The 25370-nt window shown below is 46.9% G+C and overlaps 1 protein-coding gene across 1 annotated transcript in view; it reads right to left on the bottom strand.

Annotated features, from left to right (window-relative positions):
- Positions 1–2282: 2282 nt before the first annotated feature.
- The window catches only part of Galnt14 (polypeptide N-acetylgalactosaminyltransferase 14), a 218177-nt gene continuing 195089 nt past the window's right edge, over positions 2283–25370 (bottom strand). The window contains exons 10-15 of the mRNA XM_032908938.1: positions 20412–20538; positions 17915–18007; positions 13753–13836; positions 13135–13279; positions 4238–4357; positions 2283–2876 (exon numbers count right to left, since the gene is read on the bottom strand). Coding sequence (XP_032764829.1) covers positions 2718–2876; positions 4238–4357; positions 13135–13279; positions 13753–13836; positions 17915–18007; positions 20412–20538 — 728 coding nt within the window. The 3' untranslated portion in view covers positions 2283–2717. The remainder of the gene's footprint in view (positions 2877–4237; positions 4358–13134; positions 13280–13752; positions 13837–17914; positions 18008–20411; positions 20539–25370) is intronic.

The raw sequence follows: 25370 nt of genomic DNA, 5'->3' as shown, positions 1-25370 counted from the left end.
GGAATTTTTTCTCCCATGACAAGAGAAGCCCACTGGGGCATAAGTAAGTGTATGCCACCCCGGCTCCTCTCCCCAGGTCCTCTGGCTTTGCCAGAGATGCTACCCCAATCCCTCCAGTCCCCTGCCTTCTGTAATTGTATGGCAGTAGTCATACATAAACTCACTTTATCATGAACAAGGTGTGATTTGTCAACCACTTACTTATAAATTGTCGACTAAGTACTTGGTGTATCTATCCCAGTAGCATTGGATTAAAAAAAGAGCAAGAAACCCTCTTGATGCCACCAGAGAATGCAAAGACAGTCACAAAAACAGAGGTGGCAGGTAGGTTCCTTTAGTGACCTAGAACAGTGACCACGTCACCTACTTAGGGGTCTGGTCTGGTTACTGCTAACCATCCCTCATCCTTCCTCTCTGCAAAGCTGCTTTAAGCCTTGTGGACATATGGTGTAAGGAGCCTCGACCTCGGCGTCTCTTCTATTCTCAGCTTCGTTTCATTTTTCATCCCCTCTTCTTTGGCCCAGAATAGACCTAGACCCATCACAGAGCAGGTGCTATGATTGCATACACAAATACAACCACCAGAAGAGATCCCCGGTCTGGGCATGTCAACGCTCAAGTTTCCAAGGCTACAGCAGTCTGCACTAGCAGATTGTATAAGAAGCTTGATAACTTGCAGGGTGAAAGAGAACAGATACATGCTTAGGGTCCAACAATCATCAGGGGAGATGGATTTAGTTAGACCTGATCAGCTCTTGTCCTTGGCTTTCCTGATTGACCTTCCCTTGAGTAGGAGCTGTACCTATTGACTGCTTCTGTCAAGTGGAACAAATGATGTACCACATGATGAGAGGAGGCTTGAGTGATTTGGTGACAAAGGGACAGGATTCCCATCTCACTGGTATCCCACCTCCCTACTCCATCCCCGGTTTGCTGGGAAGTGCTTTGCTATATTGGAGAGGGGGCCACATAGAATGAACTGAAAGGGTCAGAGCCAACCCCACCCCTGAGCACCGACTGCCACTCGGGCTAACACCTGTCACAGCCTAGTAAGACTCCAAGGAGGCTGGGCTCCTGACCCATACAAACTGCGAGACCGTAAATGTGTGTTGCTTAAGTTGTCCAGTTTGGGGGTCATTTGTTATGCAGCAACAGCTAACAGTTACTAACAGCAAATAGATGTGTGTCTGTAAGAAACTTTTACATAGCATGGCTTGTTTCTTAAGACCTCATTATTAAGAATGGATAGCTACTCTAACCAATCCCAGAAAACGGGTTTTTATTAGAGGAAGAAATCCCTATGCTAAGGGCTATATGTTATAAGGTTCTTTATGGACAGACACTCTATGACAAGCTTTTAAACAAGCAGAGACATCAGAATTAGCCAAGGAGATTGAACTCCATATAAGATCTACCAGATCAGGAACTCCACAGGAACCCAGAACCTGCTAGGTCTACCAGTCATCTTGTCTCATGACATACCATAATAGGAAGTGGTGGGCCAAAAAAGTAAAGTACCTTGTGTGTATGTAAGTGTAGTGTGTGTGTGTGTGTGTGTGTGTGTGTGTGTGTGTGTGTGTGTGTGTAATATGTGTGCATGTGTAATTATAGTGTGTGTAGGTATAGCATGTGTGTGTACACATGCAAATGGAGGTTAAATGTCAATCTTGGATATCTTCCCTCAAGTACTGCCCATCATGGATTTTTCTGAGACAGGGTCTTTTGCTGGCCTAGAACTTGCTAAATAGACTAGGCTGGGTGACTGATTGACAAGCCCCAAAGCCCCATTCTGCCTCTCTAGTGCTGGGATTACAAGAGTTTGCCAGACTTATCCTTTTTTTTTTTTTTAATATAGGTTTTAAGGTTGAAATTCAAGTTTGCAAGCCAAGCACTTTACAAAATATGTCCATCCCAGCTCTGAAGTGTCTTAAACAGTAGAACATTTATTTACTTGTTTCATGTGTGATACTACGAGTGTGGGCCCACATGCCTCTCGATGTGTATGTGTGTGTGTGTGTGTAGGTCAGAGGACAATTTGTAAGAGTTTTCTCCCTCCAACTCAGGTCATTGGGCTTAATGGTAAGCACCTTTATCCACTGAGCCATCCTGCCAGCCCCCTGACGTATCTTTTTAAGATCATATAGCTTGTAGATGGTAACCAGGATAAGGGCACAAGGTTTCCATCTTCCTGTCTTCTTCATCCATTCTACCCCAAGACACCCCACCCCTCATTCAGAGGGTGCTCAGGTTAGGTGCCGAGCTAGCTGAAGAAGCCGCATGAGTTATCGAAGGACAACTCCCAATGTTAACTTTATTTGTCCTGAAAACCATCTCTATTCTGTATCTCTCCACGTAGTCCTGGCACAGTGACGAGGACAGCTTTTCTTTCCAGCCTCCATAAGGTGCCTCATTTTGTATGAAAGGGTACAACAAACACTTCCCATCGGATCTCCATCTCCAGGTCCCAAGCAGAAAACCTGGTCAGGACTGGGCCTTCATAATATTACACACATGTGGGTGTCGCTCACAGAGCCCTGCTGGTTTGTGACCTTTTCCTCCATCTTCCCTGAGACAGTTGCTCCTGTCCTGGGGGCCTTTGCTCTACCTCCAGTCGAGGGCATCTGGTACAGTCATGGGCTGTTCACAGCCTGGGTTCCAGTTCGGTTTGGTCCAGGGAAGAAGCATTCCTGGTCCACAGCTGGATGCACCCAGGGTCCTCATGAGCTCACAATGTCCCAGTGCTGGCTCATGAGCGATGACTCACAAGGGTTGACAACGACCTCCTTGCCATCCTCGGTGCTGTCACCGAACATGTCCGTGTCCAGGCAGAGGTGGGATGCTATGTGCTCAATGCGAGCACCGGTCTTGGTCCATTGCTGAGGAGAGAGAGGGAGAGAGAAGTGCTCATTTTGCCGAATAAAGCCGTGGGTTCTAAGGGTAACATAAAGCACTCAGGCATGACCAGAATGGGTGACACTGCCTGTGGGCAGCCAGAGACATGATTCATGGTCTGATGAAGGAAGAAAAATGCCACTGATAGTTCTGACATACATTAGGGTATTTGCATTCTTGTGTGTGTGTGTGTGTGTGTGTGTGTGTGTGTGTGTGTAGGCCAGGACACAACTTGTCAGACTTGGTTTTCTTTTTCTACTTCATGTATCTCCATTTGTGTCTATGTGTGCGTGCATGTGCATGTCTCTCTCTCTCTCTCTCTCTCTCTCTCTCTCTCTCTCTCTCTCTCTCTATGTGTGTGTGTGTGTATAGGTCAGGATACAATTTGTTTTCTTCCTCCAATGCACGTATCTCCCGGGATTAAACTCAGGTGGACAGGCCTGGTTGCAATTACCTTTACCCACTGAGCCATCTCTCCAGTCCAAATCTTTAAAAAGTATTAAATAAAAACTAAAAGCTAAATCAATGTTTCACAGGAAAACTCATCAGGAGGCAATAGCTTTTCAAGCAACAGGATAGAAAGTATGAACTGAGTTTGACACAGGAGAAGACAAAAAAATATCCTCCATGGTCTTTGTCTTCCCTTAAGAGAAGTTTGAGAAAGAGGTAGTAGTGAAGAGGACAGTAGGGGACTTCTTCAAAATGTGTCTGTATGTCGAGAGCCCACAGAGAGATGGGTCTTGGGTGGTGTCCCTTAACAATCTCATGTGTGGTAAGGATAGAGGGATGGCACAAATACTGCATAAACACCAAGCTCTATACTTCATAGACACCATCTCAAACACTCGTTCCGCACAGTTCTCATGGGTTACGTCAGCCCTCCTTTGGGAAGTGGGAGGGGGAAATCTCTGGAAGATAGAGTGACCCACCATGTACCATACTCATACTTGGGACTTGAACCTTGGTCTCTCCTATCTGGGCAGGAAACTGAGTACATCCCTAGTACGTGCTGCTAGAGGAACAGTCTGCATTGGGACACAACTGACAGGTAGCAGTGATGGCAACATACTAGGTGAGCAGGCCTGGTAAGATTAGCTAAAGTCTGTGGGCTCTCAGGTATTCACTGATCACTGGGACCAACATAGTCATTACTACTGACACTGTTGAGGGACTCCTATCTCTGATGCTGACTGGAAGGGTTTCTTGCTTATTAACTCTTCATCTTTCAATACCTCCTATCTTCTCCTGCTTAGAGAAGACTTATGCCCCTCCCCACCCCCCGTAACACTATGGAGGTTGGCCACTTACAATCCTACTCCTCCCCCTGGGCCTGCCCAGCACTCACCTGCCTTTCATCCCCATTCTTGCATAGAACAAGAACTACTGGGGCACCAGGAAACAGGGTGACCACAGACAGGCACAGCTCTTCCTGGATGATCTGTTGGGTGTATGTGAAGGCCCACACCTGAGGAGAGAAGGAAGATTTACTTAGAAGTGGGGAAAACTCTGTCTTTGTGGTACCACCATGCCTATGTATGATGACTCTCACAGCTGGGTAAGAGGTTCCATGGGTTCCTGAAAGTAACAATCATCGATAAGGTCACCTTGTAGAATACTACTCAAAGAACAAAGGCTAAGAGTGTATGTGCAATGTTATGAAGTCTTGGTCCCCACATTCATGTTGGGTCCTGGCCCATGGGCATGCAGGGGCTTGCTGGAAGTTGCAGACTAATTCTGACTCTGGGCCGCAGTGGGAGTAATACCCTAGCTGAGCTACATGGTCTCCAACTTCTCCTTGAGGAAAATGGCTGCCTATAGGAGTCAGTTCCTGACATTTAACACTTTAAACAGCTACCTGACAGGCTACCCCCAGACCCAGCTGTCTTTAGAATGCCTCCTTTTCTTTGAAAGGATTCCAAATCAGTGCTTGGAGAGCATGAAAGCTATGGCAAGAGGTAGACAGAAGAGTAAAGAGAAAGGAAGCACCCAAGGGAGGAGTTGGAAGATGAGTTAGAAGGGAAAGAAGAAAGTTATGAAAAATAACATTATTTAAGAGAACATAGCCAAGGATGTGGCCCCTCAACTACTGCGGGGTGGGGAATAGAGAAACTGAATTAACAATCCGAATTCTGACCATAGGAAATGGGCATTCTGCGAGGTCATTTTAAGACACCTACATTCTAGATTGTCAGGTTAACAAGCCCTAGCACTCTCTAGTTCTTAAGTTGGGAGACAGCAAGCAAGGGTGTAATTGCTGCCAAGATGACAAAGAGCTTTTCTCTCAGTTTGTGGAAGAGGTGATAACTGCCCTTTTCCTTCATCATGCAGTGAAGATGATTCATGATTAGAGTCTCTGAGGGGGGTTTCAGAGGGGACTCCTCCGCCAAGGGCTGTAGCTTTTCTCCATTGAGTCCCTGTGCACTAAGTGGCCTTCCATTTTGGACCAGGACATTCCTAAGCTCCTTGACCTGTGCAGATGGAGAACAGACAACTTCCAGATATGGGGCCCAGTGTCCCTGCATTCATACTCTCAGTTCAACCCCCATAACATATTAGAGATGACGCTGTCCTCTCTGGTTTGTCTTCTTCAGGTCCTGGCATCCTCCTGGTGGCCATCACACACTATGGAAGTTAAGGCAAGGGTATAAATACAGTACCATGCCTCATGAATGGCACAGTAGACCTCAGGATGCATGTAGTGTTGGTTTCTAAGCTGTCTGCTTCCTTTCCTTCCCACTTCTATCTAGCCTGTACCTTTGAGTACAGGCATTCCTTAGATGGTCCCCCTTTGACTCTAGATGTTTGCAGTAGTGGTACAATCTATTTGAGAGACCAAAGTCAGGCATGAATGAAGTCCACAAGGGTCTTGAGACTGGTCTGGGGCGTTGGTCAGGTGATCTAGAATGGTAATCTATATTTGGAGCCAAGAATATTTCTCCTTGAGGGAAAGAGAAAGACGCAAGGTCTGGGCCCAAGGGCAGACCTGCAGGGAGCTATTTGTAGGCTCACAGGACCACTGGCCTGAAATCTATTAGACTTTTACACTCCCTTGAAAATAAGGCTTAAGTCAGTGATGAGAGCAAAATGAGTTACTGCTCTGTAGCCCACAGGGAGGCACAAATTAACATTTCAAAAATAAATCCTGTCATTATCAGATGATCACCTCAATATGTGGTGTTATATTGTTTGTGCTAAAAGCATTAAGGGATTAAACACAGAAACTTACAACACATCACAGTTTCTAAAAACACATCTTGTCAGTCTTCTGTTTTTAGCACCCTAAGACACTTCTAGGCAAGTGGCAGGAACAGGGTCTCTTGACATATGAGACTCCACATTCAGAAATGCCTCTGGAGAAGGTTACACAAAGCTACACCTGGGCCAGAGTCTGAGAAAGCCACTCTAAGGCTCTGCAAGAGGGACATGTGAACAGGCAGCCACCATAAAAGCCCTTATACCAGGAGGCTAGAGAGATGGCTCTGTGGTTAAGTGATACTTGCTGCGCTCTCTCTCTCTCTCTCTCTCTCTCTCTCTCTCTCTCTCTCTCTCTCTCACACACACACACACACACACACACATACACACACACAATATACAAGTACACTTTCTGGAGCTTTCCTGATACTTAATCTCCCAGAGAAGAGGGCTAATCTCTGGCCACATAGGTAAGAAGAAAGAAGAGAAATGGGAAACAAGGATCAGGAAGGTGGGGGCGCCTAAAGCCAGGTCACCCATATCCCATTCCTGTCCCTCACATTTCTCAGAAGAACTGGTGATGAACAGATTTACTAAGTGACTCTTGAGTCAGAAATGACCCCCAAGAAGACAATCATTGAGGGAAGGGCTGGAGGTTCAGCTAAGTGGTAGAGTGACTGCCTAGCAAGCAAGCCCTGAGTATAGTTCCCAGCTCCAGGAAATAAAGGACTGAATGAAAAGGTGGCAGTAGGGGTCCTCAGTCAGATCTGTCTTCCATTAAGGTTGGTAAGACCCTCTATTAATGGCTCCATTTAGAGCCTTTCATACAGACAGCAGCCATGGCTGTGCAGCTGCAAAGGCATCCCCTGCCAGAGGACTTAATTGAAGATTGCCCGAGAGACCAAGGATTGCTGATGCAGACAATGCCAGCCAATTGGGAACTGCTGTTTAGAAGAGATGCTTTCTTGGGATCAATGAGATGCGGGTGGAGGGTATTAATGGAGCTCGTTCAGATGAGCTTGCTGCAGTGTTTCTTACCTGCTCCCAGAGTCTTGATTCCTTGTCACCTCACCTCCAGCCCACAGGGGCAGGTAGAGTGGAGCAGCAAGTATCCAGGGGACAGGCAGCACTCTCAAAAGATGGATGTCCCTCTCTACCCACTGGGAAGATAACTTAAGGGAAGATAACCCAGGGACTGTTCTGGAGGCTGGTGTGATTGGCTTTTCCCTGACGGGCTGTTGTAAAGAGTAAACAAGTACTCAGTTCAGAGCTGACTGGCCCTGGCTTGGTGTACTTACTTCAAGAGTGGCATAGTCTCATGTGAAGGGATGCTGAGTGAGGGCGGGACAAGTAAACACTTGAAGGAAACTGAGGTGACTTTTTAGTAAGCAGGAGCTAATGGTACTCACTGGTAATGGTGAGTTCTGTGTTTCTAAATGTCTTCTGTGATGCAGATATTCAACAAATGAGGTTACAGTAAAGTGGCATGGCTAGTTTCATTGATGTTAGAGCCTTTTCAGCGCCTGACCGGTTTGAGCTACTTCATGCTTAGGTATGCTTTCATGGAAGCAAGGCTCAAAGACTTGATGGTTACTCTGAACAATGTCAGGAGCAGCTGCTGGGCTCACTCTGCTCATGAGCTCCCTTCTGATGAGATGGGACCTAAGCAGAGGACACTGGTGACACCAGGTGTCCTCTAACCTTGTAGGACCCACAGGAAAACCCATTAGCCTATGAATATGCCCCTGATGACAAATGCCTGGAACAAATGAGCCAGGTCCAACAAAACCTCTAATTGAGTACAAAGGTCTCTAGAGGATCAGCCATAGGGGTCAGCATTGGGTGTTACAAAAACTCAAATGGCTGGTGGGCCGTGCTGGGCTCTCTGTCCCTCTTGGTTCATAGGCACAGACCTCAGCTCTACCCAGGAGACATTCCCAGCCCAGAGGCAACAGGGTGACCTAGCATATTCCCAGATTTACATTTTCTTTGGAACCCTCACTAGATTAGCGTTTGAGGTCATCCCTTTTATTTCCACCCTGTCTTCTCTTACATTTCTAAACTGTCTCATATGTAGGGTTGACACGCCACATCCTCCTTGTTTTGTTGTATCACACGGTTGGGCTCTGGGGTAACTACAATAGCTGGGATCCCTGCCCACTGGCTTAATAGCTTTGCAAATTCTTGGTGAATTCTGCAACCTCAAATATGATATGAAGAGAATCACTCTAGTACACTGGTCCTCAATCGTCCTATTGCTGTGACCCCCTCATGACCCCTAACCATAAAATTATTTTCGTTGCTACTTCATAACTGTAATTTTCTACTGTCATGAATTGTAATGTAAACGTCTGATTTGCAGGATGGTCTTAGGCGACCCCTGTGAAAGGGTCTTTTGACCCCCCCAAAGGGATTGTGACCCTCAGGTTGAGAACCACTGCTCTAATAAGAGGGCCACCATACATGGTTAATCCACACACATTCAGAATAGCGCCTTCCATTTATCAAAGGCTTTCTTACTGTCTCTGATGGTGACACCAGTGACTCAGAGCAAGGCAAGAAAATAAAGAGAAATGTCCCTTTAGATTTTCCTTTGGAAATTATCCCAGACACAGGTTGGCACGATGCTTTTGAGGGGCCATTCCTAGGCTGTGATGAGGAACACTGAGGAAGAAGGGGTAGGAGGTGACTGCCTGGCAGCCTGTTCCACTGCAGACTTGAGCTCTCTACCCTGGAGGTGTCCCTGTGCCTGCTGATCTGAGGAGCATTTTCAATCACATCCACCCATGGGGCTCCCAGCTGCTGCCTCCTGCTCCACAAAATTGAGAGCCTCGGCACTGACTGGGCAGGGATGGAATGCACTTCAAACTGTCTTACGTTTCCCTCGCTTTAATTCGGAATAGAAAGGATAGTGGAGCATCTGTCTTCTTTCTACCTTTCACAGAGATTTTTCCAGGGAATTCAGTGAAGTTAAGAGGAAATGTATTAGCCTAGAGACTTCTTGGGCTTCAATGGTTTTCAAATGCATGATGTATGCCTCTTGCATTACCCCACGGCATCAGTTTGCCAGCGCCTCTGAAACATTCGAATCCAGCATTTTGCTCCAAAGTACGACAAGGCAGCAAGAAGGAAGACGAGGCAGGGTGTGGGAGGTGGATGGGCTAGTGTGGAAGAAGAACAATTATTAGCTACAGGATTAGAGGGCCTCCATGCTGAGCATGCAGCATGGATGGAGAGTGGTCACTTAGCATCCATAAAGCTCTGGGGTTTTTCTCCAGCCCTGCCAACAAAACAAAACCAACAAAACCAAAGGAGTGTTGTTGTAGGCAGGGGTGGGGGTTGGGGGTTGGGGGGGCATCCCATTGCCTGGGTTTTATCTATCTGGTGACTGAATGCCACCTAAATACAGAACCTTGACCTCCTTCTACCACTCTCTGTGACCCAGGGCTCTAAAACACCCATTCAATGGCTCCAATCTGATCTCAGGATCTACGTTGATGAGATGCCTGGCTTTGTCCTCTAAGGGTAGGCTGGGTCTCTGGTAGACATATGTAGGCTTTCAGAGGGAAGTGAATATGAAAGATTAGAGTTCGCCATGTAGGTCAGAGCCAGAAATGGGGAAAAACTGAAGCCTGGCCCAAATATAGCCATGTGTCCCTGGAGTATTGTGTGACATTTGTAGAGCAGAGACCCCAACTCTCATCTTGCCCAACCTCCCATAAATGTTAGGGAGGACACTGTTTTCTACTGACTCCAGACCCTCTTACAGAGGCATGAATTTTGTTTTTGGATTTGTCACTGGAAAGTGACTGTAATGAAGAGGCCCCCTTGCCAGCTTTCTTCTGCCAAGATGGAGCTGGTCAATGTTTTAATATTTATACCCTTTAAGAGGCAATGTCACAGACAGGTGTCTTCTCCTAGGACCAAACAGTTAACAAAGTTCTGGGTCAATGATGTGGCTGGAACAAGCTCTGGAGAACTGTGAATAGAGTTGGTGTGGGGTCACCACGAGTATATGCCACTAGATAATCTTTGGGAGCTTTGGTGGCATCAACTGTGGAGTAGGTAGGGGAAGGAACAATAACTATCTTATCTGGTTCCTATATCACTTCCTTGCTATGATCTCAGTGACCAAAGAGGTGGGTGCAGGAAGAAAGGCTGAATGGGTCCAAAGGCAGACATACACCTTCAGGACAGAACAAGAGTCGGGGCAGGTAGCAAAGACATAGATAGGAAGGGATAGGGCTGTGCTAAGGGAAAGGACCCCACCAGTGTCTAATGTGTACAGAAAGGGTTGAGATGAAGGACAATAACAATGGAGAATTGTGAGGAATGAGGAAAAGACCCCAGTAAGAAGAGAAGAGATCATGAGTCAGTCCTATCAGGACATATAACATGCCTACTCACTTGTGTTCATTTCAGCTAACATAGTCATATTAACTGAAATGTAGATTTCCTCCTGAGTACCTAAAAATTTAGCCCTGTCCTGTTGCTAGGCTATGTACCCTTGGAGAATGGGATGTGTCTAACTCTGAATGAGTCTACCTTGTCTCCTCAGCAGGTAACATGGCACCCAAGATGCTACTGTCCAGTTTGCTGAGGTTAACTGAACCTCTAGATGATCTAGCGTCTGAGAGTCACAAAGATCAGCTATTATCTCAAAGCAAAGTCAAGCTGTAGCCACCACTGCCCCAAGGAGAGAGCCCTGTGTACCTACTGGCCTTTCCCCTATGACCCCAAGTGTCTGTCATTGCTTGCCTTCCTCCTACTGTAGGAAGGTCAGCTGAAATAGGATGGGCCATTCTCCTCCATCCTGCTACTTCTCCTAGGACCAGATATTAAAGGACCCTCTCTGAGACCCAGACAGTTAGTGGCTCTTGCTCCCACCTTCTTATGCAACCAAAGTTGGCATGTTCTAGAAAAGCTCCGCTCTGCTGGGAATAGACCAAACGAATCCTGTCCCAAGGAAGGGCCCAGACAACATTCTGACTGTTGGAATTCCCATGAGCAACACCCACACACAGACTCACAGAAAGATGTGTCACCTACTCACAATGCTTTACAAAGTACCACTTGAGCAAACCGTGTCACTGCCAGCTGTGCAGCCACATCTAAAGTAAAGCTGACACCTCCATTTCCTTTCTTTTCTAGTCTAATCTAACTCCCACCCCACCTCCTCTGTCCTGTTTGGAGCACGGAGTGCTTCCAGCAAAGTCTTTTCAAGCCAGAGCTAGGTTTGAGAGTGTGGATATTTGTGGTGAACAATGGAGAGGCATTGAAGGCTGCCGTGCTGAGGCTAGGTTGATGGTCTGGAGACCATACCCAAAGTGAGGATGAAGCTCATTGGATGGAGACAGGGCAGGAGGAACACTTAGGGGCTGTGGATCTAATCTAATGCAAGCATTCTCACCAGGGACATTTTAAAAGAAGGATCCGGCTCCAAAAGTCAACAGATCTGGGTTTGGGGAATGTAGATCTACCAAGAATAAGTAAGTGTAAGACATAACAAGAGTTTTTCTAGGGAGAGCATTGTTGACTGCAGACATGACGGGCTACAGGAGAAAGACGAACTGAGACACTAGTGAAATTAGAACCGTGGCACCAGGGCAAACAGTGACCTATGCAGAGAACTTGTGCAATGCAAGGCAGCCTGAGTGCTCCCATTTGTGGAGTTAAACCCCAGAGAGTTTGCCTCACTCAGTGTTTGAGTAACAGTTCAGGGGGAGTTCTTACCTGTGGACCTTTTGTTCCTAGAGCCATCTACTGGGACCTTACAGATGTTTTACCAGTGAGGACAAAACTCAACTTCTTCAGGAGGATAGAGATCAGAATTCAGCTCCTGCTTCTACCCGAGCTCGACATTTATGGTGCTCTCTTGTTCTACCTTGTGACCTCAGTTTCCCTACAGCCTATTCTTATACTTGTTGGTCTCTATATATGCTGTATTTCCTGGGTCACCTTCTCTCCCCTTCCTGATCCTGTCTGTTTCTACTTCCGTCTCAAAACACAGCCCATTTTTAAGTCCTCTGGGACAACTTTCCAATGCTCACACAAGACTTGTACACATCCCTGTGTTTCTGCAGTATCAGTGAGAAACACTCAGGGAGAGAGATTAGATCACAGAGGCTGCTTGTGCATTCCCTCCTGGAGCCCAGCCTTGCATCTGTGCACCTTCACAGTTAACAAAGAGTCTGCTGAGTAGATAAATGATGCATGAAGACACAGAATTTGTGAATCAATAAACAGGAGATGGTCAAGGCTGGGAATGTGAGTAATATCTCCAAAAAAAGAGTTTATAGAGAAAAGAAGGGTGGGGGAGAGGCACTAGGCAAGAACTCAGACAGGAAGACAAGGAAGCAGAGATCCTGTGGGATCACAAGGCTGAGAGAGGAGTCATCACATGGTGGCTGTGCTCAGCCAAATGCTATGGAAGTTAAGACAGGTGGTGATTTTGTCAGTGACCTTGAAAACAGCAGGCCAGCCTCAGAAAGGAGAATATCGGCAAAACACAGGGCTTGGACAGGATATACTCCTGTTGACAAACCAAGCAAAGCACAAGGAAGCTTCCTTGGAGAGCACCTCCAAATAATCCACAGATGTAGAGGTGCCCAGAAAAAGAGCAGTGGATGGAAGTGGTTTTACCAAGTCTGCTCCGAATGACTGGAAGTCAGCTGCAAGACACGGTTTTGGGTGTCTTGTCTCGATGTCTAGGAGCAGGCTTCTTTTCATCTTTGCATGTCATATTTGCAGAGTTGGTTTGTGTGACCTTCCTTGCCTGACCTGGCCCATGTTTACTGTAGGAGACAGCTGCTAGTCTTTGAGCTCCTGTTAATGAGTGGACCATTTCCTATGGGCAGATGCCACCTGGAAGCCATTTTTCAGAGGAATTCCAGGTATTTGGTAAGTAAGTGGGAAAAAGCCAGGTAAGATGGGTCCTTCAGCACCATTCTGGGTTCCCAGTGTCATGCTGGAGCAGGGACCATGGCTAATCTCGACATCTCTGCTCTCTGTGGCAGGCAGTGCTATGACCCCAGGCAGTTACTTTACCTGAGACTTTGCTCTGTCTCCTTTGACCTTGGCACAGGGGCTTAGCCTGAGGTGTGGAGTCTCTTGGTTTTTCTGCTTTTGAGACTCAAGGCACTTCTGCCGCTGTCGAATATTGCCCTTCTGGATGGAGGAGTCTGGGGGGACCCTGTGAGAAAGCCATACAGACAGATGAGAACACACTGCTTTTGACATTAGTGCTGCTAACTGCTGGATTGGTTAGGGGTGAGTTTTGAGAGGGCAGAGAGCAATCTTCCCTGGAGCTGTCACAAAAGTTGGCACTGGTCAGAGGATGGAAGGATGCTGCTAGTATAACGTAACAAGGGACTCTCAGTAGCCCCATGGCAGATGGATCTCTAGGATGGAGTCTATGTCACCAACCCTATGTTCTTAGCACAACCCAGGGTACCACTTCTAACAGTTGACCCCAGTCTCCCATTCTACTAGGTACAACATAATTCTCCTTCTGGTTTTAAAGATAAGCAGGACTGATTGGTTTGCTCAGGCCTCCACAGACTTAAAAAGTCTCCTCCAGTTGGCCATAGGTCATGTCTCTTCCAGACCAGGCCAGCTAAGACCAGGCCTCTTGTTGCTAGCTTTGGTTCCAGCAGGTAGATGTACCTGAGTTCTGGGTAGACATTTTCCAGGTACCACTTGAAGGTCTGACAGTGCAGATTCTTCCTCAGGTTCAGCCTGTTCTCAATGCTGGGATGATGAGGTTGGAGGGTAGGACACAGAGACAAAACACAGTTGTCAGAGGCAGGAATCTACAACAGTGGCTTCCCCCACCAGTGACATGCTTCATACCCACACATCTCTAGGGGATGCTCAGTAAAGGAACCGAGCAGAGATTTTTCTAGTTCCAGGAAGACCTATGAAAACACCTTAGCTTTATCTCTTGGTGGTATAGTAACAACAGTGAGGGCTTGTGTTTTTATTTGAAAATGGAATTGGGGGTGGTTTTCATTTTCATTAAAGGTCAAGCTTCGAGAACGACAGCATGTTGTTAATAACTCCCTGCTGGAACTCTGGTCTACTCTTACTCAGTCTCTCTGTGTTTGGACTACCACACCTCCCTACCTCGAAGCATCCTGCTGGTGTTTCATCACACATCTGATCATGAGATACCCACTGAACACTGCTATTTGACAGGCATCATATTCAGTGCAGGGGTACTAAAGCTTCTGAACAGTAGTACAAGGCAGTGATTCAAGTACCATATCCCATGTGGCCCTGAAGGTCATCATGACCCCTTGGAGGTGCACTGTTGCTTGATGGGCCTATAGAGCTCAAGAGATCAATGGCTATTGGTGCTGGTATGTGAAAGGAAGAGTAGTCATCCAGAGAAGCCAAAGGGTGGGTAAGGCAGGGGTCCTGTTATAGGTGAGGAAGGTTGGAAAGCAGAGATCAGTGCTGTGAACAAGTAAAAGAATGTCCTGCAGGAGCAACACTGGCTACGTAGCCTTAAATTAGAAGTGCATGGAGAAATGGAATGGAGAATGGAGAAAGGGAATCCACAAAGATCCACATGAGGCACTGCTGGAAGATGCTGACTTTATCTCATGGGTACTGGGATAGAGTTGGTGGGCTTTCTGTAGGCTATAGCAAAGGGATGCTTTGAGAAAATCTTACTATTGCTTCCAGAATGGGCCAGTTGGAGTGCAAGTGGGGACAGCAGCAGGAAGGAGATCTTTTAGTGACTGGGTAGGAATGGACTTGGTCAATCCTCTACTTCTTTTCATCTTCACTCTACCTAAGTACTAGTCAAACCTTGTCTTCTCTAGGCAGCCAATACAAATAGCCTTGCCTCCTGTCCAGCCTCCCTTTCTCCCTTTTCTATCTCCATGACTTCACTCAATTCCCTTTCCTCCTTGTCCTCTTCCTCCAAATCTGCATTTCCCTTCTTCTTGCACAGGCCCTCAATTCAGGGCTTCCTGAACACTAGCCAACTGGTCTACCACTGAGCTACACATCTGGCCTTCTATCTTCTTCCAGAGCACAAAGCATGCTTCCTTACTAGGCCTCTCAGATCCTGGGGAACAAAGAGGCCATGCTTTCAGCATACTTGACACTCTATTCAGAGAGAGAGCCTGGTTCTCAGTTTTTGAGTGAGGCAGCAGAAGCAGGACATGATTATCACTTCAAGCAAGGATGAGGAAGTAGGGCGGTACCCAGACTTGTGACTTGGCTCATATGGTGTGAGAAAGACTGTTCATGGGGGTTACATGGGGAATATGGGTTGAGAGACAGATTCAGAAACAAACTTGATGGGTTTAGCTTAGGACTTGTTACACAGGAGGTGTCTGGGAGACATCCAGGTAGAAGTGGCCATTTGATACTTGAGTGTAAGAAACTGTAGCCCAGGGGAAAGATTCCCATTAGAAACAGAGCTATAAATAGATGTGGCAACCTTACCCGGGAGAATACCTAGTAAAAAGAAGACTTACGACATAGCCTCAGAGAGAGACAAGCCTGTCAGGAGTGGGAGCAGCAGGGAGTTAAGATGGAAAAGGTAGGACTTAGGAACAACAGAAAAGACTGGAAGCCTAGGGGCCAGAGAGGCATGGCAGAAGGAAGCGGGTTGGAGAAGATAATGCTGAAGGGCAGCACAAGAGGAGAACAGAGAGTGAAGGAGTCTGGAGTTTGTGGGAACAGCTGCAGGGCCTGCGGGAGGCAGCAAAAGTAGACCACTCCTCCATGATGCTGGATCATGCAGGCATACAAGGTGGTGAACAATGCCACCTTAAAGGAAGGTTTTATAGTTTATTTTCTTTTATCCTCTCCCTTTTAAGTCAAGGAGTAGGTGTGAACATGGAAAGGCAAGATACAGGAGAGGAGAACCAAGGTTGGGGAGAATGGAGGTGTCGGGACACAAGCGTGTCACTCCATCTGCAATGCTGTAGACACAAGTTATTTGAAAGCCAAGCAAAACCAGTCCTCAGGAGGATGAGCTCAGGTGGTAGGGGCTTTGAGGATCTGCAGGTAATTCCACTGTCAGGTTAGTTTGGGAACCACTCCTCAGAAACTTGTTCTTCAGATTAGGATCCTCCGCCAGCAGCACTGTGTCACGTGGGAGCTTATTAGAAACACAGACCAAAGGAATCGGATTCCATGTTTTAACACGCTCCCTGGGAGATCTGTGTGCTCATTAAAGTTTGAGAGGCCCTGCACCAGCAGGCAGGAGGAGATGAATGCATACTGTGGGAATGTGATAAATGTTGATTTATGAATGAAGGCAGGCATGAATGGTGCATCCGGAGGAGGCCTGGTTTACTGATACAGGAAGTGCACCTGTCCACAAAGACAAAAAGGGATGGAGAAGGATAGTAGAGTTGTGGCCAGGCTAATGGGTTGACTTGTCTTGAGAGATCAATATTTTCTATTTCATCCATAGAGTAGGTACCATCCATGCAAGGGAAAGGAGGTGGTGGGCTAAGGGGTGGGAAGGGAGTGAAGAAGGTTTAATAGACATGGTGGGTTTGAGCTGGTTAGGAAAGAGTGCAGGACTAGGAGGTACCTTGTGACCTCACTGCCAACATAGCAGTGAAGTATTATTGGTGGGAGTATCTGAAATGTCATGAGACTGTCAAGTAGTCTGTACAAAGATTTAAACAAGCCTTGTGCATTCACATGCGTATGCGCGGGCGCGCACGCGCTCGTGTGTGTGTGTGTGTGTGTGTGTGTGTGTGTGTGTGTGTGTGTGTATAGGAAGGTGTTACTAGGTAGACAACAGAGCTAAAGATCAGAGGACCAAACTTTCTGAGATCTGTCTTCAAGTAAGAGAGAAGGAATCTAAGGTGGACAGGGCAGTAGTTGAAAGATGAGGCTGATAAGACATGGCCCCTGGACCCAAAGTTCCGATGTAGACAAGATCCAATGCCTCAGGAGAGGTGGGGTGAGAAAACTGGAGCGTGTGCAGGAACTGTGATGTTGGAAGTGCCAGTCACTTTGGCTGGTGCTGATTTAATAATACTCCAGTGCAGGAATGGATTCAACCGGAGAGGTTTAGCCTTCAAAAGCCCATCAGCTCAGTGGCCTTATGTGCTGAATGAGTGAAACTAGTGGGAAAAAAAGTCATGGTTGTGCCCCCGCTCCCAACACACACCAAGAAACACAAATGATAGCTAAGGGAAACTGCAAGGTTTCCTTCCTTCAGCCAGCTCAGGGCTGGGAAATGCAGGGTCGCATGGGTTTGGAATCAGTGAGTTATGAACCTTCATCTTCCTCACAGGCGTAAGCTGTGCTTTCCTCTGCCTAAGTCTTAGGCCCCTTACCTGACAAGCAGGGCTAGGTAACTGCATCTCTCACAGCTTAGGCAAGATTAAAGAGACACCCCATAAACGATACCTAGCATTTAATAAACATTTCTCCTCACCTCCCACAGTCTTCTTCCATGAAGCTTGACTACTGCTGGAAAGGACATCCTAGCAGCACTCCTCCTCCCAGGGAGGGCTGGGGCTTAAGCTTGGGGAAACTAAGAAGCAGAGGAAAGAACTCCAACCTGGAAGGTCTCATCCTCCATGCTAACTTTCTGCAAAGAGCTGGTAATATCTATCTGCCATGAAAGGCTAGGGTCAGCTCCCTCTATTAAAGTGGTCATCCGGGAGGCTGGCAAAACCCCTACACATGCAGAACAGGGTAAGAGTGTAAAGGGATCTGAAATCAGAACAGCCATTGCTCTAGGCCTGGAGGAGCTTAGAGGCTCTGGAGACTGCTAAGGCGATGGACCTGTGAACAGAGGCCCTTTTTACTTCTCCACCCTCCTCCACCAATGCACACTTACTTTCCAAAGGGTCTCTCCAGGGCGAAAGGCCGGGCTGCATAGTAGTATTGCTTGTATTCATCCATCCACACTTCAGCTGTCCGCTTGGTATTCCTGGGGGAGATAAGAAGGCTCAAGAGGGGGCTTGTCTGGGAATCACCCTCGGGCATTCCCAGTTGAAAATCCACACACAAAGGCAAAGTTGGCAACAGCATTCAGGCAGCAGCCACCAGGACAAAGATGCTCACATTACTGTTTCCAGAACACCAGAGCACCAGCAACTGTCCCCTGTCTCCAAAGGCACCCCAAGAGACAGAACTTTAGAAGTATCAACAACCTTTCCACGAAAGGTACGAAGAAGAAAAATCAGACCAGAAGCTGAACTTTGGTGACTCTCAAAGAAGCAGTAAAAAGCCAGGAGAAATGGGGTATCCATTTGTTGCCTGGCCCTCTGAGTACATATTGGAACTTGTGAGGACCAGCTAACCTCTGGTCTGCTTGGTTGGTAGGCCTTCCTCTACTTTCCCACAGTGGGCATGCTGAGGTCTTGGCACCTAAAGAGTGAGGTCAGTGCATACATGGACCAAGCAATGGTTATGTGTAATGAATTCACAATCAAGCCATATCTTTTCATCGGACTTCAGCTTGATTTTGACCCTAAAGATAACAGTAGAAGAGAGAAGGGCAGAAGAGGGATCATTGTGAATATTCTGTAGTCAAGGGCTCTCAGGAAGATACCCAGTGTCAAAAGAAGAGAAATCAGAAACAGTGAGGGCTCACCCGGGTAGCTGGAGTACCTGGGTGAAAGTGAACTTGAGGATCTAACTAGCTTGCTCTTCTAGGTTCTTAAGAGCACAGACATTTGATAGGAGAACATGGCAACCCCTGCTGAGCTGGGATCTAAAAGGACAGGTGATCACAGGCAAGTGGGGTTTGGGGGTACTGGAAGCAGTTAAGGTCACCTGGCTGGCTCTTGTAAGTGGCTTCACTATCTGCAAGCTAGAAGCTCTTTTGCAAACAATGTGCCTCATTTCTCTAAGCAGAATGGGCTACCATCAGCTTGCAAGGATATTCACTGGCCAAAGCCCAATCTCAAAAAGGGCAAACATCTGAAGTTCCAGGATCCTGCTAGCTCCCACTTGGAGGTCTCTGTACTCGCACAGCCATCCCAGAGTGCTATGCCACACATCCTTGGCCTACTTTTATAGTTAAAAAACCTGAGAATCCCTGATGCTCCCTAGCCTGTGGGCTCCCCCCAACCACTACCCATCCTCTCCTTATGTGCCCTGTTTTGTAAAATGTTGAATTTGACCACAGTTCAAACCCATGCTTCCTTTGAGGCAGTTATGTCAGGATATAATATGCACATAGATACATGTGTGATAAAACAAGAAAGAACACCATTAAAGAGAGAGAGAGAGAGAGAGAGAGAGAGAGAGGGGATAGATATCAAAGGATATAAAGTTCTCCTCCCTAACACAAATGGATCAAACATCAGGAAGAAAGAAAAGGAGAATTGGACAGATGAGAGAAGCAACTGGTTGCCAAGAGAAGAGAGGATCAAAGTAAGAAACATAAGTCAAGAAAAATATGAAGACACTCAGGGGCTAGAGAGATGGCTCAGCAGTTAAGTGGGTACAGCTCCTGCAAAGGACTCGAATTTGATTGGTTCTTAGCAGTCACATTAGGTGGCCTACAGCTGTCTGTAACTTCATCTCCAAGGGGTTCAATACTCTCCTAGGCCTCTATGGGCAACTGTATTCACAAGCATGACCCAACACACACACACACACACACACACATACACACACACACACACACACACACGCACATACACACACACACACACACACACACACACACACACTTTTTTTAAAAAAAATTCCAAGATAAATAGGCATGCATGAATATTTTGACAAGAGAAAACTAAAAGAAGAGAAATGTTGGGAAGAAGATGTATGAAGGAGAGGGAGACGAAGAGACAGGCAAGGGGTACCCTTGTGTTGCTTACTTCTATATCTGTGGCAGAGAGGTGCTGAATGAGATGAGAGGCCCTGGAGCTGGATTATCAGGTATAGCCCATCTGGATTCTTCTAGTCTATCAGGAGGCCCTGGAGCAGGCACAAGGCTGGACTCCCCAGGCTTCCCATCTCTTGCTTCTTCCCAGGGATCTTTCTCTGAGTTACCCAGCTGTTTCTAACCACCACCACCTCCCTTTGCAAATACCTAGAGGCAAAGCCCTGCAGGATGGACCTGACCAGTTACTTTCATTACTGAGGCTCTAGGGGATGAGGTGGGTGTGGGTGGGCTTGGTAGGGCTCCTCAAGTCTCAGGGACAGTCTAAGGAAGTCTTGGCTCTAGTACCAGTTGCCTAGGCAGAGTCCAGGTTGCAGGCATGTAACTCATGCATCATCTAGGGCACTCAGACTATCTTGCAGAGTACTATGGTCTGTTGCAAACCTATGACCACCATTTCCTTGCTGTCATCCACACACATTGGATCAGGGCATGCACTTACTTTATGTATGTGTTGGCGTTGCCGTCAGGGAAGACATATGGATGCTTTTTCCTGAAGACATGCCCCACCCGGCTGCAGGGGATGATCTCCAGGCCACCTCCGCACATCCACACTCGGAAAGAGATTTCTGTAAGACATCCACGTTTCTTTTTATTACTTTCTAATCCTTCTATCCTGGCTCTGAGATACTGTGTCTAGGGTTTCATAGGCATTTAAGAATAAATTCTCCAATTAGGCTGTGTATTTCTTTGTTGGGGAGTACATGTAATTTGAGTCCCAACAACTGTGAAGAGTGATCTGGGACCGCTCAATAGCATGGAGCTGTGGATGTTTTGGGTGATCATAAAAGGCTTGCTTTGGAACTTGATACATACGTGTAGAAAATCAGTTACTGTCGCACTCTATGACCACAAACAGAACAAAGATGGAGGGCAAGGCTGGCAAGGTGGCTCAGGCAGCAAAGGCACTTGCTCCTAAGCTAGAAGACCTGAGTTAAGTCTACTGAACAAACATGGCGGAAGGAATGAGTGAACTCTCGCAAGTTGTCCTCTGACATCCATAGGAACACTGTGGCACGCAAATAATGCATCCTCCCAATCAAACAAACAGAGAGAAACAGAGAGACAGACAGATAAACACACACACACACACACACATACACACACACACACACACACACACCCACCCAAAGCAGAAAGGGGGGAGGGGAAGGTAGAGGGAGGGGGAGGGGAGAAAAGGGGAGAGGAAGGTGGAGAGAGAGAGGGGGGAAGGGGAGCCGGAAGCAGGGAGAACATGAAGAATTCTGAGAACACAGAATAATACTCTAAGATAGGGACCAGACATCTGTCAGGAGTAGACAGGGCAAAGTAGAAAATACCATATCAAGGATGCAGACAAAGGCACCTGGACCACCCCAAACCTTCCATTATCCCCCTGGATAAACATGAGCCAACTGAGGCCTAGGATAGGAAGACAGGGCCTGAGCTGCAGTCTGAGCTAGAGGGGATGCTCCCCAGGGGGAGTTTCACACATATACTTACCTCTTCCTCTTTTGCTACTGAGTGGTGGTGGGTGGGTGGAATTAGGGTAGATGGAGTTAGAGAAGCCTGTTTCTAGTGAGTTTCTCTGTTGGAACTACCAAGAGTAGGCTCCAGGCCAGGTTTTTACCTCAGTTTAGGGATCAGGGAGATGGTAATGGTGTTAGAAGAGGGCAGGGGAATATTCTATCATTGCCCTTTTTTGGAGCATCTGTGGTGATACTATAAAGCACCTTAAGCCAGTGGTATGACTGCTTTAAAATTCTCTATACACCGTGCACCCCCTTACTGTATCTACCCAAACATCCTCTCTCACCCTACACTCCACTGGGCACATCAGTGGTAGAAAGGCAAGAAAAGATAATTTCTAATTTGTGGGACTTCCTGCCTGGCCCATGCTTTTGCATTGAATCCTTAAGTGTGAGGACACACTCCATAAAAGGGAAAAAATCCCAGAGTGGCTGTTCCTGTGATCCAATCCTAGTCCAGGGACAAAAAAATGAAGATGCCTCGGGGCCTTCCCATCACAAGCCTGGATATGTCCAGCAGCCTGGGTCCTGCCTTTCAGCTTCCCCTAACTGGTCTCTCTACTGCCTCCCTTTGGCCTCCTGTTATACCGCCATCATACAACCCTCAGAATAGGCACATAAGCTGGGAGATCCTGCCCCACCCCCACCCCACCACTCTCGTATGTCCTCTGCCCCTTTCTTGCCCCCTTCTGCCTCCTCCTAAGGCAAGGAAAGGCTTGTCTTTGTCTACCAAGCCTGGACAGACCTATGAGATGCATCCCTGGGAAAGCAAGGCTCCAGCTTGCTGAAGTTTGATCTTCATCTCCTTGTGAATTAAACCAAAACCATAGAAATGATCTACAGAAGGGCTGTCAGTATCAAATGAAAGAGACTTCTGAGAATAGCTGTGAAGTCAGTACTGTCAGAAACTCAAGGGCATCGATTATGAGAAACCCTTGTGAAGGCAATCTCTCGAGAACTCAGACTCCAATGACATCACCCACCTGGGTGTACTTCTTCCCAGGCTACTTCTACTTTCTCCTCCTTCTGCCAGTACTACAGGGGACACCAGGGCTTAACTGGATATCCGGGATTCTGTGTCTCCTCAGGTGTCCCACATATAGAGAACTGGCATTTGTGGCTGCTAAGTTACTGTCTGAGCTGGACGTTTGTAAGCCACTAATAAGCAAGATGTGTTTCGGCCAATTGCCTGTAATCCACATCTTGATCAGACACTATATATGAGCAATATCAGGGGTCAGACATGGAATCATGTCAGCTCCATGTGTGACTGAGTCTTCTATGCGTGTGTGTGATCCCATCAACTCTTCTCCAGGTCACCCAAGAAAGCTCTGCTCTACTTTCTGTAAAGGGAACCTCTCTAAACCCCCAGCCATGAGACGAAGGCCTGGCTTACTAGATATAGGCTGCACACTATGCCAGCTTTTCTCTAAGCAGATGCATGTGGTTTAGCTACTGTGTCTTCTTTTCCATGTATTCAAATGAGACATATGTCCCCCCTCATTTGAAAAGCAAATTCTTGCAACCTCAATCCCACACTCCTCACTCTATGGACTACTTCTCTCCCTGCAGACTCTTCATCCACTCTTTTGTTTCTGAGTCCACTGACTCTTGCCCTCCACTAGCCATGTGCAGTCCCCCATCTTAAACAGTGCCATCACCTGGCCCTTTGCCTCATCCTCATTTCCTCAGTGATGCAGGCATTGAATGTCTTTCCAACACTGGCTGTTTCATTGTCATCTTGACGACACTAAGAAGTTTCCTCCATGACAGCATCCCCATTGCTACCAGATATAGTGTTCAACTTTAGGGACACCTGACTCTTTAGAGAGACACACAAGCCACCATGCTACCTCTTCTACATCTCTTGGCATCATCCCATTGTCCCGTCTTCCCTCCTCCTCTAAGCCCATCTTCCACCATTTCCATTTCTCCTATGTGTATTAGAGCTAAAATTTAAACTAGTATAATTCTTCAGGGAGACAATGACATCTTCCTGTACTTTTAGGTCAGGCAGTTTCTTATCCATCTTTCTACCAATCCCAATTATTGATGTTCTTGTTTTCTAGTAGCTATGCTAGGACAACCAATAGCCAGACACCAGGAACTGATGCACATCACCCAACTCCAAACTCAAAGTTGTTGTCCTGAGATTCCTCTTCCCCAGGACTGAGCACTTGTTATTGGCCAGTGCACCCAAAGACGCAAGTGCGGTCTTCAAAATACCCACAAGTAGGACAAGTAGCAACTACATAACCAACCATCCAGTTTCTGCCTCATCAAGTTACATGTCCGATCCTACCAAACAGCTTTCCTTTAAACCAGCTGCTCCACCTACAGGAGTCCTTGGCCTGGCATGAGTTAGGTTTCTCAGCTCTCAAGCCCAGATTGTTGTAACTGGAGTTTTGGACCTGCCATGGGTCCCTGTGTTGTCACTTGAGTCAAGAGGTTCTCTTGGTGATGTGAGGAGTATTTAGATTAGTGTAATGATTTCTAAGCACTATTCTATGGAATACTTAAAACTTAGGCTGTACAACCAGCCTGCCCTTATCTGTATTGTGACTTGAGGAGGACGAGCAACCTCTCACGCTCACACACTAGGCCCGTTTGGTAGCAGTTTTGTGAAAGCCTTTGAGAGTCTCTGATCCTCAGCCTCCTGAAGAGGGCTTGGACAAGTGCCATGAGAACCACTGGAGCTGAGGTGTGAAGCCATGCATTTTTAGAGCCTCGCTCTCCATGTTTGCACTCGCGTGGTGGCACCATCTCTGAGGTTGAATGGAGACTTTCTATAGAGAGTCTTCTGGGGTTCTCATTTAATCAGTGCCTGCATTTTCTCCCTGGTGATGAATGTCACATATACCCAGATCTACTCTGCATCCCAGACAGGGAGATGTGTAATTACTCCATCCTCACTGGGGGCATGGTGATGGGACCTTATTTTTTGAACTTCAGATTAATATTAGAGAGCAAATTGCCCTCATGCCCTGCATTCCCTTCTCATGCCTACCATCTCCTCATTAGCACATCAGCTATTTTCACTGCCTCCTAGGACCCTCACCTTTCATCAGAATCAACACCCATCTGACAACAAGTGGTGGGTAGAAATTCAGGGGCCAGAGAGCAGCTCTTTCTCCAGGAAGCACACCATTCCTGGTCAAGGTTCTGGCTTCATTTCGTAGCCTGAATTCTAACAAGGGCAAAGAGTACCAGTTCACATAAGAATAGCTGTGTGCAATGGGCTCTGTTTATTTTTTATTAATTTACTTATTCGGTGTATGTTGCGAGTGTAGGAGGAGGTGGAGATATGTGTGTGGGGGTGGGGTTGGGGGATCATCGACACATGTGCACATATACCATAGAATCTGTATGGCCACAGCACAGAGGACAACTAGTGGGAGTTGGTTCTTTCCGTCCACCAGGTGGAAGGAGCTTGAACTGGGACTTGAACTCCAGTCACCAGGCTTTGGTGACAAGTGCTTTACATATTGGGTCATCTTGCTTGGTCCCATGGAGCATCCTAGAGTGTTTACATATGTGTGTTGTGACATATGTGATCATATTATCTATTCTGCCTCTTGTTGAACTTAAATTGGTGAGGACAAAGGGAATATAGCATCAGACAGTGCTGGGCAGAAAGAGACATTCACCAAGCTGTTGTCACTCATAAATATGCCTTTACTTGTGTGACAGGTAATTCAGTAATTTTTAATTTCCTAGCTCTTACTGGGTCAAGAAGCAAGCTCTGGATTTACTAAGGCCAGGATTCCTCCCCACATTCATGGGTTGTAGACTTAATCTTCAAAGCAAAACTGTTAAAAACACAAGACCTCCAAAAGGTCATGAGGGATTGGCTCTGGTGCATGGATCAATGCTGTTATCTAGGGAGTGAGTTG

This window comes from Rattus rattus, chromosome 7 (genome assembly GCF_011064425.1).
Source record: "Rattus rattus isolate New Zealand chromosome 7, Rrattus_CSIRO_v1, whole genome shotgun sequence".
Classification (NCBI taxonomy): Eukaryota; Metazoa; Chordata; class Mammalia; order Rodentia; family Muridae; genus Rattus; species Rattus rattus.
The sequence above is the reverse complement of the archived record's forward strand: the minus strand, read 5'-3'. Positions and strand labels throughout refer to the sequence as shown.